This window comes from Eschrichtius robustus, chromosome 19, assembly GCF_028021215.1.
Source record: "Eschrichtius robustus isolate mEscRob2 chromosome 19, mEscRob2.pri, whole genome shotgun sequence".
NCBI lineage: Eukaryota > Metazoa > Chordata > Mammalia > Artiodactyla > Eschrichtiidae > Eschrichtius > Eschrichtius robustus.
In genome coordinates this window covers 5,164,071-5,178,777 of record NC_090842.1, presented here as the reverse complement: position 1 = coordinate 5,178,777, position 14,707 = coordinate 5,164,071, and the positions used below count along the sequence as shown (strand labels likewise).

Genomic DNA, 14,707 nt, shown 5'->3' with positions numbered 1-14,707 from the left:
TTCTTTCACTCAACACACATATGTGATTGTGAGCACAAAAGTAGCTTGTTTATTTAAAAAAAAATATTACTGAGTAATAGTCTATTGTCTGAATATATCACCATTTGTTTGTGCAGTTTCCTGCTGGTGACGTTTCTGGGTTTGGTGACTCTGGTGAAGTCTTTGTGGATTTGTGTAGCCATCATTCCACTACTGAACACCTGCTATGCTGTCCCTCTACTAGGTATAATTCTGCTCTCTGGGCTACACACGAAAAAAACCCCATAATTCCTGATGCCAATCCTTGAAACGTTTGGGAGTTTGAATCTATGCCGCTCCCCTCAGCTGCTCTTCCCGAGTCAAATGTTACTGGTTCTACCAGCTGCTGCTCCTATGCCTCCGTATCCACACTGCCCCAATCCTGGCTAGTGTTCTCAGACCCAAAGGTAGCAATCAGCAGCAGCAGAAAGAGTGACAAAGCTTACAGACTGTAAACTGAAAAATTGGTCACCTTTTCCCATTCACTGGCTCCAAGACTGTGAAAATTTCCAACCCCTTCAAGCAACTGTGTTGCGTCGTAGCAGGCCATGTGTAACTCGTCTTCATCCCTAACTTCGTTTTATTTTTGTTATCTCTCCTTCATCCCTAGTCCCTCATCTTAACGAATTGTTGTCTTGCGATATTTTTAGGAACCAACCCAAAATCCCTTCTGGGAAAAAAAAAAAAAAAATCGGGGGGTGGATGGGTGGACGGTACCAAATGAGTAATTTTAGCTAGAGCACACATGGAGCACTTACAGTGGGTTTCAGGAAGGCCTACGGCGAACAGTTCTTAAATGTAGGTCCTAAAGATTCTGTGGGGCTGCTGCAATTGAAAACACCTTCATTTATCGAAAGAGGACCGACTTTCCGCCTCCCCCTGCCCCTCCGCCCCCTGCCCCCTGCCCCTCCGCCCCCTGCCCCTACGCCCCCGCCCCTACGGCCCCGCCAGGCTCAGTTAAGCAGCTGGGGGCAGGCTGGCATGACGTGGCGTGATTTGGGAGGCATCCTAGGACGGGAGCAGGGGTGAGGTGCTGGACTTGGGTCCCCAGACCCCTCCCCTGATCTTTGCCTCCCCAGTACCAGGCAAGGGCCGAGAAGAAGCTAATGGGAGTGCACAGTGCCCCATCCCCACCTCCCACCTGAAGCCCCGCCCCCCGGAGGTAGGCTGTTGGCCAGGTGGCCACTCAGTCCACATCCAACGGTCTGGGAGACTGGCCTTCCCATTGGCTGGGCACACTGTCGGCCACAGCTTTATGGGCTCTCATTGGCTAGGAGCGAGGTAGGAGGCGGAGCTCTCCATGCGCTGTCTGTCGTGCCACGTGCTCCCCACGCGCCAGCTCGCTGTAGCGTGTAAAAGGGCGCGGGTGACGTGGGAACGTGCCCACTGTCCTCTCGGGTCCTCGCATCCGGCCATGGCTTCACAGGCCAGCGCAGCCCTGAGCGCGGACACCGGGGCCCGCAGGAAGCCCCGCCTGGCGGCGTCATTGCAGATCAGCCCCGGGCCCAGCCCCAGGAGGCCTTCGGCCAGCCTGGGCCAAGACCCCTGGGAGACCGCGCCCGCTCCCAACTCGGACGACGCCGAGCAGGGCGGGCAGCTCCAGGCCTCGGCGACGGGGCATGGTGGGCCCGGGGTGGGGGCCTGTGCCCGGGAACTGGGGGCAGCCCGGGCACGGGAAGACTCGAGGGGAAGGATGGGGGGGTCCCCGAAGGTCTCCTTTCCGTCCGCAGGGCCCGCCGGGGAATTCCCGACAGCGGCCAGACAGCTGGGCCTGCAGCTCAAAGACCCGCCACCGGGCCGGGCCGTGGCCTTGCTTACTCAGTGCGCGGCCAGTCTGGGAGTGTCCCTGATCTTCCGAGAGGACCAAACAGCAGGTGAGGCCCAGGAGGCTGGGACGGCCGTGTGCCCTGGGCCGACCCCAAATGAAGCAGGAGATCTGTGAGTTGGGCCTGAGCCTGGTGCCCGAGGGTAGGCCCTGCTGTGAGCAGCGTGGTGCCAGGAGCACCAGGTACATCAGATTTCTAACTGGCAGGTCATGGCCACATCTGAAGCTTGGGTTGGTTAAAGGACCTGCCTCAAGCTACCCCAGCCTTTCAGCAGGCTTTTTTGAGGGCCAGTTACATACAGTTAGAGTTGCCATGCCAGCACTGGAGAGGAGATACCTGAGTGAGGGCCAGCCCCAAAGTCAAAGACATTATCAAACACAGCTTGATGATGGCAACACTGCAAAGAGATGTAATCATTACAATCCTCCCCCTGCCCTCCCCAAGAGCAATACACCAGGTCCTAAATTCAGGTTCCCAACTTTAAGCCAGCACATTCCCTGCTTCTCATGAGGCAGCAAGAGAATCATCCCTTAAGCTTTTGGGAGCATTTGTAAAACCTCCTAGGAGAACCCCAACGGAACAGCTCAAAAAGAGATAATGTATTAAAAATCTACCCGGGATTTGTTTTAATCAGGTATGGTAAGACAGCAGTCGTGAGAATGACTGCCGTGAAGGAAGAAGTAAATACAGATCCCTAGAAACAGGAGGCACAGCTTGCCATGCCGGACCATGTGGGAAAGGATGGGGGTGGTCAGGAGGTAGAGGAGAGGGGAGAGCACAACCCAGAGCCTTTATTGGGGTTTTCTTGGGACAGAATGGTTGAGGCAGGGTAGGAATGCAGAGTAAGTTTAGGATTGAGGAAGGCAAGACAGTAAGTTTAGGGGTTAGGGGTTGGTTCCTAGTTGTCTAGTCCCTGACCTGGGGGGTGATTTAGGGTATGGGGAGTGTTGGCTTGTGTGAGAGTTTGGTGGTTGGGGTGTGAGCTCTGGATTCGTTGGTTTCTATATGAAAGGGCGTGCTTGCAGGGGACTCATTTGCTATGTCCAGGAATTAGCTAGCCCTGGGAGGGTCGGTCTCTCCAGGATCAAATCCCCAAGTGCCAGAGCATCAGGAATACAGAAATAAGGCAATCGATTCAACAGCAATGATGCTAGCTAAAGTTCATGAGTTCTGGATGATGGGCCAGGTGTTGTTTGAAAGCCTTCAGACAGTAACTCACTGAGTCCTCACAAGTATTCCTCGAGGGAGCACAATACCGTTACCAGCACTTCACACATGGGGAGACTGAGGCCAGAGAGGCCGTAGCCGAGAGGGGGCAGTCTGCTTTCAGAGCCTGTGCTGAACCACTGGGTAATACTGCCCCTCCCTTCTGCCTAAGGTCCCCCTTTCCACTGTTTACATGCGTAGGCATATTTTCAGTCATTTTTATTTTTTATTTTGGTAAAATTTCAAAGGATAGTATAAAAGAGCTCCCCTAAACTCTTCACCCAGATTCTGCAGTTCACATTTGCCACACTTACTTTGTGTATGTCTCTCTGTCTCCCTCCCTTGTATATATTTATATATAAATATCCATGTTAATTTGTCGTGCACAATCTGAACACTGATTTACTGTTCCTTAAACACTTCAGTATATATTTCCTAAGAACAAGGACATCGGCTTATATAATTGCAGTACAATGATCGAATTCTGGAAGTTGAACATTGATATGATCCTATTAGCTAATTACCATTCACATTCAAATTTTGCCACTGGTCACAATAATGGCCATTTTTTCCCAACCCAGCATGACCTACCACATTAGCTCTTACACCGCTTTAATCTCCTTTCATCTGAACCATTCCTCGGAGTGTCTCTGGCTTCAGGACATTGATGTCTTTGAAAAGTAAGGGCCAGTTGTTCTGTAGAAATTCCATTCGCTTGGGTCTGTTTCCTCAGGATTGGGTTCAGGTGATGCGTAACCAGCAGGAGCGCCTGTAGAAACCTCGTGCCCCTGGCTGTGCATCCCACCAGCAGACCTGAGATCTGTTTGTCCTACCCCTGGGATGTCAGATGGGAGGGCCTGACTAGGGTGGAGCCCGCCAGGTGTCTTCACTTCCCCCTGGGTGTGTCATCGGTCATCCGAGGGGGGCATCTCCAGATGGTGTGACTATCCTGCTCTCCAGAACATCGTCACCTCGTGGTTCTAGCATCCTTTGATGATTGTTGCCAGATTTAATTGTCACCCTGCTGGCTGCCGTGGATTCCTGATGCTAGCCTTCCTTCTGCATCTCCTAGTTGGCATTTTTGATGCCCTTTTAAAGTAGGTGAATCTCCGTGCTAGGGAGGGGTACTGAAATGTGGGTTCTCTTCTAAAAGGGAGACCTTTGGGCAACCAGTTTAGCAGCAGGTGCCAGTAAATACCGCGAACGGAAATAAATTTATGCCCTTTGACCAAGTGATCCCAGTTCTAGGATTTTCATCTGTCTCTGTTGTGTCATAAGTAACACCTGAAGTGGTAGTGTTTGGAAGATGACCCTTTCAAATGTAGAAAAGAAATAGAGCTATGTGTTTGGGGAAAGACAGGGGACCTTCATCCTGGGAACAGTGTAGCCCTGGATGTGGGTCCTGGCACCACCTGGGCACACTACCTGCCCTTTGTGTGCCCCCTCTGTAAAGTGGGGTCATAGGGACCTATTACAGAGGGGCTAGTGAGGACTCTGAGTGGGCGTGGCCTGGGTGGAGGTCAGCAGGCCTGTCTCCTTGTCGTCCTCACTGGCAGGTGTCATGGCCCTTCTAGAAAGGGCCCACGATGAGGATAAGGTGCATGGTGCTACTTCTCAGCCCCTCCTTCCCCAGACCCCTGCTTGCCCTTCTCTGTGTCCGTGGAGCTGGATGGGGTGGTCTGCCCTGCGGGCACCGCCTACAATAAGCCAGAGGCCAAGCAGCAGGCAGCTCTGTCTGCCCTCCACTACATCCAGCGTCGGCTGGAGAGCCCAGGTACAGGGGCAGGTGACCCAGGGCCCTGAGCCCCGGCGGGGGCGGGTGCATGTGTGTGGGGAGGGGTGAGTCGCTGCGGAGACCATCTGGGCATCAGGACCCGGTCCGCAGGGAGCTGGGGCGGTGGGGGGGGGGCGGTGTGAGCTGACCCCGGCCCTAACGTCCTTTGAAGGACGTTAGCAGTCCCTGGGGACAGGGACTGCTGGGGGCAGCCCAGGAACTTTCGGCTTCTGGAGGATGACCCCCCCCACACACACACATACACCGCTTGCCAGTGGGACTTCTTGGATTCCTGAAGGGCACAGGACAGGAGGGCAGACCCCAGCCCCTACGGCAGCCTGCCCCTTGTCTGTCTTCCAGAGACCCCAAAGACCCCCAGCCGGCCTCCACTCGCCCCCCTGAGCATCGGTAGGTGGGCCCCCATTGACCTGACCCCTGGCACGGGAGGGGCGTGGCCTGTGGGCCCCCCACCTCCGCCGTCTCCCTCACCCGCAGAGAACATCCTGACCCACGAGCAGCGCTGCGCGGCCGTGGTCAGCGCCGGCTTTGACCGCCTGGTGGACGCGAGCTCGCGGTACTGGGCCTGCAAGGGGACTGTGGCCGCGGTCATCCTGGAGAGAGGTAGGGCTGCCCTGCCCCTCACCTCGGAAGGCCCCTGGGCCTCTCGCTTCAGTCTAGTCATCTCTGCTCCCTTCCCCGCAGAGGTCCCGGGCGCCCAGGGCCACGCCAAGGAGATCTACCAGCTGGTGGCGCTCGGCACCGGCAGTGGCAGCTGTGCCAGGTGGCTGGACTTCTCGGGCCGACAGCTCCACGACTGCCACGGGCTGGTGGTGGCCCGCCGGGCCCTGCTGAGGTGAGGGGTCGGGGGGACCCTCTGCGGCCGCCCCGGGCGGGCCGGGCCACCCCAGCTGCCGCTCCCTCCACCCCCAGGTTCCTGTTCCGGCAGCTCCTGCTGGCCACGCAGGGGGGCCCCAAGGGCAAGGAGCAGTCTGTGGTGGTCGCCCAGCCGGGGTCCGGGCCCCCCTTCGCCCTCAAGCCCCGGATCTTCCTGCACCTGTACATCAGCAACACCCCCAAGGGAGCTGCCCACGACATCTGGTACGTGGCGTGCCCGGGGAGGGCCGTGTGGGCGCGGGTGGGGAGAGCGGCCCTGAGCCCCGCGTCCTCTGCAGCCTCCCGCCAGCCTCGGAGGGCGGCCTCCCGCACAGCCGCCTGCTCCGCCTGCAGGCCCACATCCAGGGGCGGCTGAAGCCCGTCTGCTACGTGGCCCCTGCGCTCCGCGACACCCACGTGGCCTGCCTCTCGGCCAGCGACAAGCTGGCACGCTGGGCCGTCCTGGGGCTGGGCGGTGCGCTGCTGGCCCACTTCCTGCCCCCCGTCTACGCCAGCAGCCTGGTCGTGGGTGAGGCCCGAGGGCGGGAGGGCTGAGGCGGGCTGGGGCAGGGCGGGGAGCGTGGCGGAGACTCAGGCCTCGTCCTGGGCCTTCTGCCCCCGCAGCCGACCCCTGCCAGAACACCCCGGCTCTGGACAGGGTCATCCACGCCCGGCCCGGCCTCGACAGGGCCTTGGGGCCGTGCCTGCCGCCCCCCTACACCCGGACCACGCTGCACCTGTTTGAGGGGCCCTCAGTGGCCCCCTCCGACCCCCCCTCCAACACCTGCCAGGGCCTGAGCCTCAACTGGAGCCTGGGGGACCCTGACGTCGAGGTGGTGGATGTGGCCACCGGGCGTGTGAAGGCCTAGTGAGCGGGGCCCAGGGGAGGCGGGAGGGGCGCCTGGCGGTGGGGGTCCCCGGCCCCCTGCCCATGGGGAAAGAGGGAGCATCTAGCCGCCAGCCTCTTACCGGTAATGTGACCCACCCCGTGACCCCCCCGGATTGTCACGGCGTGGAGGTGGTGTGAGGGGCGTGGAGCGGGCCTGTTAGTTTTGTCCTCCCTTGCCCTCCCCCGAACTTCGGTCCCTTTCTCTCCATCCCCAGTGCTGCCCTGGGGCCTCCGTCCCGCCTCTGCAAGGCTGCCTTTCTCTGGGCCTTCCGCCAGACTGCCCGTGCTCTCGGGAAGTCCCACCTCCTGGCCTTGAAGACCTACGAGGCAGCCAAGGTGAGCCGCTTCCCTGCCCCGCAGCCCCCCTTTCTCCTGCACCCCCAGCAGGCATCCTCTCTCCACCGGCTCATCTCCCGCCCTAGGCTGGGCCCTACCAGGAGGCGCGCCAGCAGCTGTCTGTCCTCCTGGACCAGCAGGGCCTGGGGGCCTGGCCCTCGAAGCCACTGGTGGGCACGTTCAGAGACTGAAACAGACGTCCGGGCCCGAGGTCCCTGAGCCCAGGCGGAGCCCGCTGGAGGAGGGCCGTTTCTGGGCGGGGGCGCGGGGCGGGGGAGGGTGGCGCCCGGGGGCACAGGGTGAAGCTGGGGGTGCAGGGAGGGCCTGGCGTGCTGGAGAGGTGGGGCGGCTGCATATTCGGGCTTGAATAAAGAAGCTGTTTCTGGCGGTTCCGTGTGTTGTCGGCTTTCTGGCGGGGAAGAGGGGAGCCGTAGCCCCTCGGTTTGTGAAGGGAGAAGCCCCTGTGGTGGCCAGGGCTCGGCTGGAGCCCTCCTCACAGAATCACCGCGTCGTCGCCCAGCCTGCGCGCCTGGGGGCGGCGGTGTGGTGTCTCGGGCGGCGGGTGTGGGAGCGTGTCCTCCCTGGTCTCCTTCCTTTCCCAGGGCTCGCCTGGCAGGGCAGGGGGAGAAGGGTGCCACCTGGCCGGAGGTGGCAGCCACGAGGCCCGTAGAGGCAGCTGGGTCGGCCCAGCCGCTGCCGGGAAGGGTGGCTTTGGGAGGAGAGGTGGGCCCCGGGCGGGTGGCAGCCCCAGATCCTGCCCTCCACGTCCTCCGGGTTCCCGCGAGTGGGTGGGGTAGCGCTGGGCGCCAGCAGGAGGCTCACGCAGAGCTGAGCCCAGGCTTTCTCCGGGCCGCCCCAGCTGTCACACCGGCTGAGGCTGTGACCGCCCGAGCCCCTGTGCCCGCCGGATGGGGGCTGCCTAGCCTGCCTCTCAGGCCAGGTGGGCGGGTCTCCTTCCTTCTCCTCGGGGGGCTGCAGTGAGTGTGTGGGGACTACCGGGCTCTCCCGGGACCTTGGGTGTGGAGGGAAGATGCTGTACACTGCACACGTGCACACATGCGCACGTGCACACACACCCACGCACGGGCCTGCAGGCCTGGGCGCCACCCCAGCCTGGGCAGGGCCCGCTGAGCAGGAGTACAGGCAGCTTTGAAGTCTGGGGACCTGGGGCCAGGGGGGGCTTGAGGACCACGCCAGCCCCCAGCCCCACACCCCGTGGCCGGACGCTCCCTGCTCCCCCAGCAGTTTCAGGGTTCACAACTACAGACTGCTCTCCCCGGTGGGCTGGGAAGCTGGGCCAGGCCGGAGCAGGTGATGGAGCCCTGAGATAGCATCCCCTCCCTGCAAGCCACCTCCCGGCCCCGGGTGTGTGTGGCCTCGGCTGCCGCTTAACCTCGGTGCACTCAGGTCGACTCATCTGGAGAAATAACTGGAAGGCCAGCCCAGGTGGCCTGTTCTCCTCCAGCCCATCCGGCCTCAGACTGGACTTTCCCTCTGCCTGTCCGCTGGGCCCGTGCTCTCTCCCTTTCAACCAGTGCCGCTGTCAACGAGGGGACGTGGGAGGGACGTGGTGGCAGAGGAAATAGCTGACAGGCTAGAGGCTCTGGAGGCCCTGCACCCGAGGCTTTACAGATGCTGTCATGTCGAAGAGGTAGATGCTATCGCTGCCCCGCTTACTGGTGAGAAAACTCCCAAGGTGAAGCTGGGTAGCCTCCAGAAGAGCACGCGGGGTCAGGATGCAGCCGCGGTGCCTGTCCAGGCACCTGACTTCCAAGCCCCTCAATCCCACTCACCGCCTGGGCTGCCACTGGAGTTGCTTCTGTGACCTTGGACAGAACCCCCGACCTCTTTTATACCGTGACTGGACCGTATGGTTCCAGGAGCTCCCTCCTGGCTCCGACCATCTCTCCTCTGCTCTTTCCTAACGGCCACGAGGGTGGGAGATGCAGCCTCTGCCATCGAGAGAAAGAGCTGCGGGCTGGCGGGCTTGGGAGAGGGCGGGAAAGGGGCTGGGGGAGGTGGGAGTGGCTGCCAAAGGCAGGACAGGTGTCCAGGAATGTGCATGTGCAAAGGAAGGGCAGAGGGAAGTTTGGATCCGGATGGAGGGTCTCCAAAGCCAGGTAAGCGCTGATGTTTCTTTCTTCTTCTTCTTCTTCTTTAACTGAGAAAACAGCGAGGTTATTCACCAGTGTTGTTATTTAAAAGAAAACAAACTTAGGCCAGCTTTGAAGTAATGATCTCTCATGGTTATTTTTTTCAGGGATGGAGAGGATTTTTAAAACAGCCAAGCCTATTAATTAGCACATTTATTACACATTTTTTCCCCCCTGGAGGGCATTTAAATTGATTTCCTTTTTGTCCTGCGATGGTGACTACATCCAGAAATATACCAGCCATTCCAAACGGCAGTTCTCTGCAACGAGCCTTTTGATATTCATTAATCACATAATCAGTGGGTAAACAAGTTGTTCAGAATGACATTAACTCTGCTGTGTTCTGCCCAGTAAGTAATATTTGTCCCCACGTTGCATAAATCTGCCTGGCCAATCCTCCCCTCCCAGGACAGTCCCTATTACACAATATTCGCTCAGTTCCTTTGACTCAGCTTATTTATGATTGCAGGGTGACGATGAAGGCTGCTTCTGAAACGGAGAGCCTGTTAATGTCTTCTTGGCCCTATCCCCTCTGGGTGAAGTTTTGCCAACAACAGCATATTTGAGCAGGGAGGTGACGTAACCCAGCCGGGCACAGCTCAAATGCCGCTTCCTCCACGACGCCTTTGCCATCATGCCCACCTTCCCTTCCCTGCAGCTCCAAGCTCCGGGGGTCTGCCCTGGACCCCTGCACGGTGCTGCCCCTCCCCGTGTGTGGTCTTCACTGCTGAGCACAGGTGTGGACCCAGCGGCCGAGGGGCTACTCCACCTTTCCAAGCCTCAGTTTCCCCACCTGGGAAATCGGTCACAAACGCGTGGCCTGCAGGGTCATGGTGGGATGAACTGAGAAGTGTGCCGAGCACTGTTCCCAACGTTAGCAGTCATCGTTGGTGGCTGTCATAGGGCCTGGCCGCTCCCAGCTCCCGGAGGTCAGCCTGTTGTCTGTTTCTCTCCATCCCCTCCTTGAGGTCTCCCGCATAGAACATGCCCAACAAACAAGCGTTGAATGTAAAATGAATGAATGATAGTATCTTCTCTTTACAGGAGTGGGTTAGAGGGAAAGAACAGAAACCCTTTTCTAAAATACGGCTCTAGAAGACATTTTGAAAATTTCCATTTTATTGTGAGCTCTTTTTTGCTGACCTGTAGAAGCATTCAGAAAGACCTAGAGAATGTGGATTAAACCCCACCTGAACTCCTTGTGTATTGTCAGTTATAAGAACCAATAAGTCTCCTTTTGTTTGTCTGCTTATTTAATGAAGTCTGATTAGAGATTCCTGTCCTTGGAAACAAAATATTTCTAAGTGATATTTGTGGGTGTGTCCTAAAAATGTATAGTGTTGGCTCAGTTCATCTCCCAGATAAACTGCCTGCATGTAAATCCTTGCCTCGGGGTCTGCTTATGGGGGAACCCAAACATCTGGGAGAACCAGGGAAGACCTCCTCAGGGCTGGTGCCACGTATGGTTAGTCCCATCGCCACTCTGCCCTCTTCCCTTCTAGGACTTATCACAGGCTCTGCTTGTCCTATTTATTTCCTTCTTGACTTATCCTCTCTACCCCACTCTTCCCCTCTACGCAGGTCTACAGGAGCATCTGCCTTGCTGACAGAACAATGCCTGGCACATGGCAGGCATTTAAGAAACACTGCCCCAGAAACTAACCATTGCCCTTCCAACTTCCGATTTGGCCACAGCCCAGGGGTTGGTGAGCCCTGACCCCTGCCACCCATCACCTGGGGGACCCTCCGACCTCCTCCGACATCCCTAGGTCAGCCCCAGCAGTCTCCGAGGCTAGACCTGCCCCAATACACCAGAGCAGCCACTTATCGCTTCTTAGTACAGTTTAATGTTTCTCTAGGGGTTGCAAGGGGTGGGGGGGAGCCCCAGAAAGCTTAGTTAGGAAGGCGCCAGGTGAAATTGCTGAGTTTCCCAGGGGATCTTATTTCAAGCCAGTCATTGACCGAGTACAATGGAAGCCTTTGGAACAGCAAGATTGGCTAATTTCAGCTCAGGGCGCCCAATTTCATGCTTTTTTCCCTTTGTCCCCCTTGCAGGAAAGGTGATTTATGGAAGTCATGTGCCTTCTCTGCGCGTCACCTGGAGCTGGCGGCCAGGGAGGCTGGGCTCATGCAGCCTCAGCCAGGCTGTTCCGGACGGCCCCAGAGCCACAGGGCTGGTGGGGACAGCGGCGTCCCTTTGTTTTATTTTTAACTGACACTGTGTTCCCGGAGGTGCCCCTTGGTTAGATGTCAAATGATGGATGAGCCCAGCGCTGTGCGAGGGTCAGGAGGCTCAGAGCTGTGGGTGCTGCCTGCCAGCCCTGGCTTTGCCGCCTCTGACCGTGTGACCTGCCCCATCACGTCCCCTTCCTGGGCCTCCGGGTCCACACCCGTAAAAGGGGCAGGTTGGGCCCAGTGACCATAAGGACCGTTTAGCTCTGAGAATCTGTGAGGCAGGCGGTTGGTTCCCAGGCTGGCAGGGTCAGGAGGGCAAGGGACTGTCCCCTTCTCGTGGCAGCTGGAGAGTGAGGACCTGCTCTGAGCCTCGGGGATGGGGTCACCTGCCAGGCGGACCCTCTCTCCTCCTCACCGAGGTGCCAAGGGTCCATGCACTGCCGGCCATCTGGCATGTTCTATCCGGCCTGCATGGGAGCAGGGGTTAATTTTGTTTCTTATTTGAATGCTTGGGCCCGGCCACCACTCTCCTGCTCTCTTTCTCTTTCTCACTCTCCACTCCCTTGCCAGCACTTCCTGGGGTCACCTCCCAAATAAAGGGCTTCTATGTCACCGGTGATGGCGCCCCCAGATGTGATACCCTGAGAGGGACACAACCTCACGGATATAGCGTGTGGCCAGGAAAGCACAACCTCAGTCTAAGCAAAAGGAGAGGGGATGGGCACAAAATGAGGTATGTTTTACTAAATAAGGAGAGGTCTATACTCACCCCAAATTTCCATGTCATCTATGTCGAAGAAAGGCTGTGGAAAGATCCAGATCACAGGAGGCTAAAGAGATAAGACAAGGAAATGCAACCTCCAAGCCTATGCTGGACCCTGTCCCAGACGGGAAAGTCTATAAAGGATATTATTAGGTCAGCTGACAAAAGTGGACCAGGCAGTAGATTAGATTAAAATATTGCATCCGGGTTAAATGTGCTGACATTGGTAACTGCATTATGGCTTTGTAAGAGAATATCCTTATTCTTAGGATCTACGTACCAAAGTATTTCCGGTCTCCTTGGGCTCTCCATCTTAAAATGGAGTTGGTTTACCTTAGAGCTTCTATTCTTTTACTTGGGGGAGGAGTCATAGATTCCTTTGAGAACCTGATGAAATCATTGAACACTGCACTCTGAAATGCACATAACGTACACGTGCTTTGTTTCGTGTCATCTCCAGAGATTCCCAAACCCCTTGTGGAAACTCTTGGCTGGGAATCCTTGGACCGATGGTCTTCTGATAGGCTTTCCAGTTACTACCTTCTAAAGTTCTGAAAGCAAAGTGCCATGATATAGTCATCTATTCTCAAATGGTCCAGAAAAGCATACTATATAGATAATAAAAAAATAGAGAGAGCAAATGATAAAACAAATGGGGCCAAATGTTTCTTAAAAGGCGTATTGGAGTTGTCTATGTACTGTTTTTGTTCTTTGCAACTTCTGGTCAGTTTGACATGTTTCCCAAATAAAATGTTAAAAAATCAATTGCGGGGTGCCTAGTAATCATTCAACAAGTGATGCCCATCATGAGCATTTCGACAAGAAGAACGGGAGGGAGGGAGTTTAACGCCACTGGAGGGAGGTGGGCAGGGGGCATGTAGAGCCGTGCAGCCAGGCACTGGGGTGAGGCACCCAGGTGGATGGGTAGGCAGGTGGCGGGCAGCAGGTGCACAGAGATCTTCATGAACTCCTATTCAAACTTGAACTACTTGCTGATTTTTGCTATGGGAGCAATTCTGTGGATTGTCAGGAACTGTGGTCAGCTTTTCTTTCTCACCTCTCTCCCCGTTTCTTACCTGCCCCTCTCTCTCCATCGTATAAGTTGTAGCAATGAACTTCCAGAATCCCAGACTGTCCACGCTGGGAGGGAATTTAACAACCATCTCATCCACCTTCTCCACGGGATCAATGAGAAAAGGAAGGCCCAGTGAAATCAATTTCCATGCCCATGTTATACAAAGGGTTAAGTGTTGGTATTCAGGGACCCCAAGACCACCCTCCTTACTCTGTTCAGGGTGGCATGGCAAAGTGTTAGAATCTTGTCTTGAATATTTTCTTTGAGGTCTTGGGCACTGTTTCAGATGAACCTAAGAGCTAATATACTAGAAAGAGTGTCCTGCTGGGAATCAGGCTGCTCGGATCTAACTAAATGAACATGCTGTGTGGCCTTGGGTAGGTGGCTTTCCCTCTCTGAGCCTTGGTCGCTCCATCTTAAAATGCAGAAGTTGATTTACTTAACTTCTTGTCCTTTTTCAGGGGTCATGGATTCCCTGAGGGTTGATAAAATCATTGAACCCTTTCTCAAAGCTGTGCATTTTGAGACACACATAATCTCCAGACGTTCATGGACACCTCATGGAAACCACCCGCTTCGGCTGTCTTCTGATGGGCCTTCCAGGTGTCAATTTCTCCAGTCCTAAAAGCTATGAAAATAGAGTCAGTGGGTCGAGCCCCACTTGCATTGTGTTGAAGAATTAACCCATCCATCCTCAATTCACTTGGGCTCAACTCTGGCTAGAGAGGTGTTGAACCAACATTTTAAAGTTGCCTCTGGGAGCCGCATGAAAATAAGCTTGAAGTAAAGGGGCCTTTGCTCTTTTGCCTTCAGCTGGAAAATTTTGACTTTTGGCTGCAGTCATGCCCATTGGCCTCCGAGAAAAACAAGCCCTTCTGGGACTCGCAAGACTCCTTTCAGCCAATGGGGATGAAGAGACCGCCTAGCAACTCGCTGGTCATCCCCATCCCACCCAATCAGCATGAAGGAAAGGCTGCTCTGCCAGGCTAAACACAAGGAGGCCCATCCCCCGGGACGTCGCAGGGAGGAAAAAAATAGAGGCTTTAATTAAGCCCCACATGTGAGCGATCAATTCCAATTTTCCACTTCTAACTTGGTAAAGGATTTCCACCGGGCATGTACTGAGACGTTATAGAGCCTCATAATGTTGGTGATGGGCTCACCTATTTTTCTTTTAGTCCTGGCACATTTTGTTCAGATGACTGGTATGGGAAACAGAGGAAAACGGAGAGGCCTGGGTGGGAGCCAGTCACAGGATGGGCTGAGCCAGAGTGGGGAGTTATTGCCTCAGGCACGCAGCACAGAAAAGTCTCCAATCAGAAGAAGAAGGACCGATATGGGGCCTGATGTGGGTCCCAGGCCTTCCCTGATCTGGGGTGAGCTCGCCCCCAGTGGGGGACATGACTGAAACGGGGGAGGGTATCTAGAAATTTGCACATTTTTAAAAAAATCATTATTTGCAAGTGCTGCACCTTGGGATTCAGAGGTCTCCACTCACACAGCAGCCCTGAGGGTCTTCGTGAGACCCCAGCTGGAAAACCACAGACCTAGCCCAATGCCTGAAACTGACAGAGAGGGGCTAAAGTCACAGGAGGCTTTTCTAGGGGGTAGGGCTTTTC

General features: G+C 56.1%; 1 protein-coding gene across 1 annotated transcript; it reads left to right on the top strand.

Moving 5' to 3' along the window:
- Positions 1–1,432: 1,432 nt before the first annotated feature.
- ADAD2 (adenosine deaminase domain containing 2) lies at positions 1,433–7,113 on the top strand. Its single transcript, XM_068528914.1, has 10 exons — positions 1,433–1,892; positions 4,684–4,824; positions 5,185–5,232; positions 5,320–5,445; positions 5,527–5,677; positions 5,755–5,922; positions 5,997–6,226; positions 6,322–6,565; positions 6,802–6,922; positions 7,009–7,113. The coding sequence occupies exons 1-10, from the start codon at positions 1,433–1,435 to the stop codon at positions 7,111–7,113; spliced, it is 1,794 nt and encodes a 597-aa protein (XP_068385015.1).
- Positions 7,114–14,707: the final 7,594 nt, after the last annotated feature.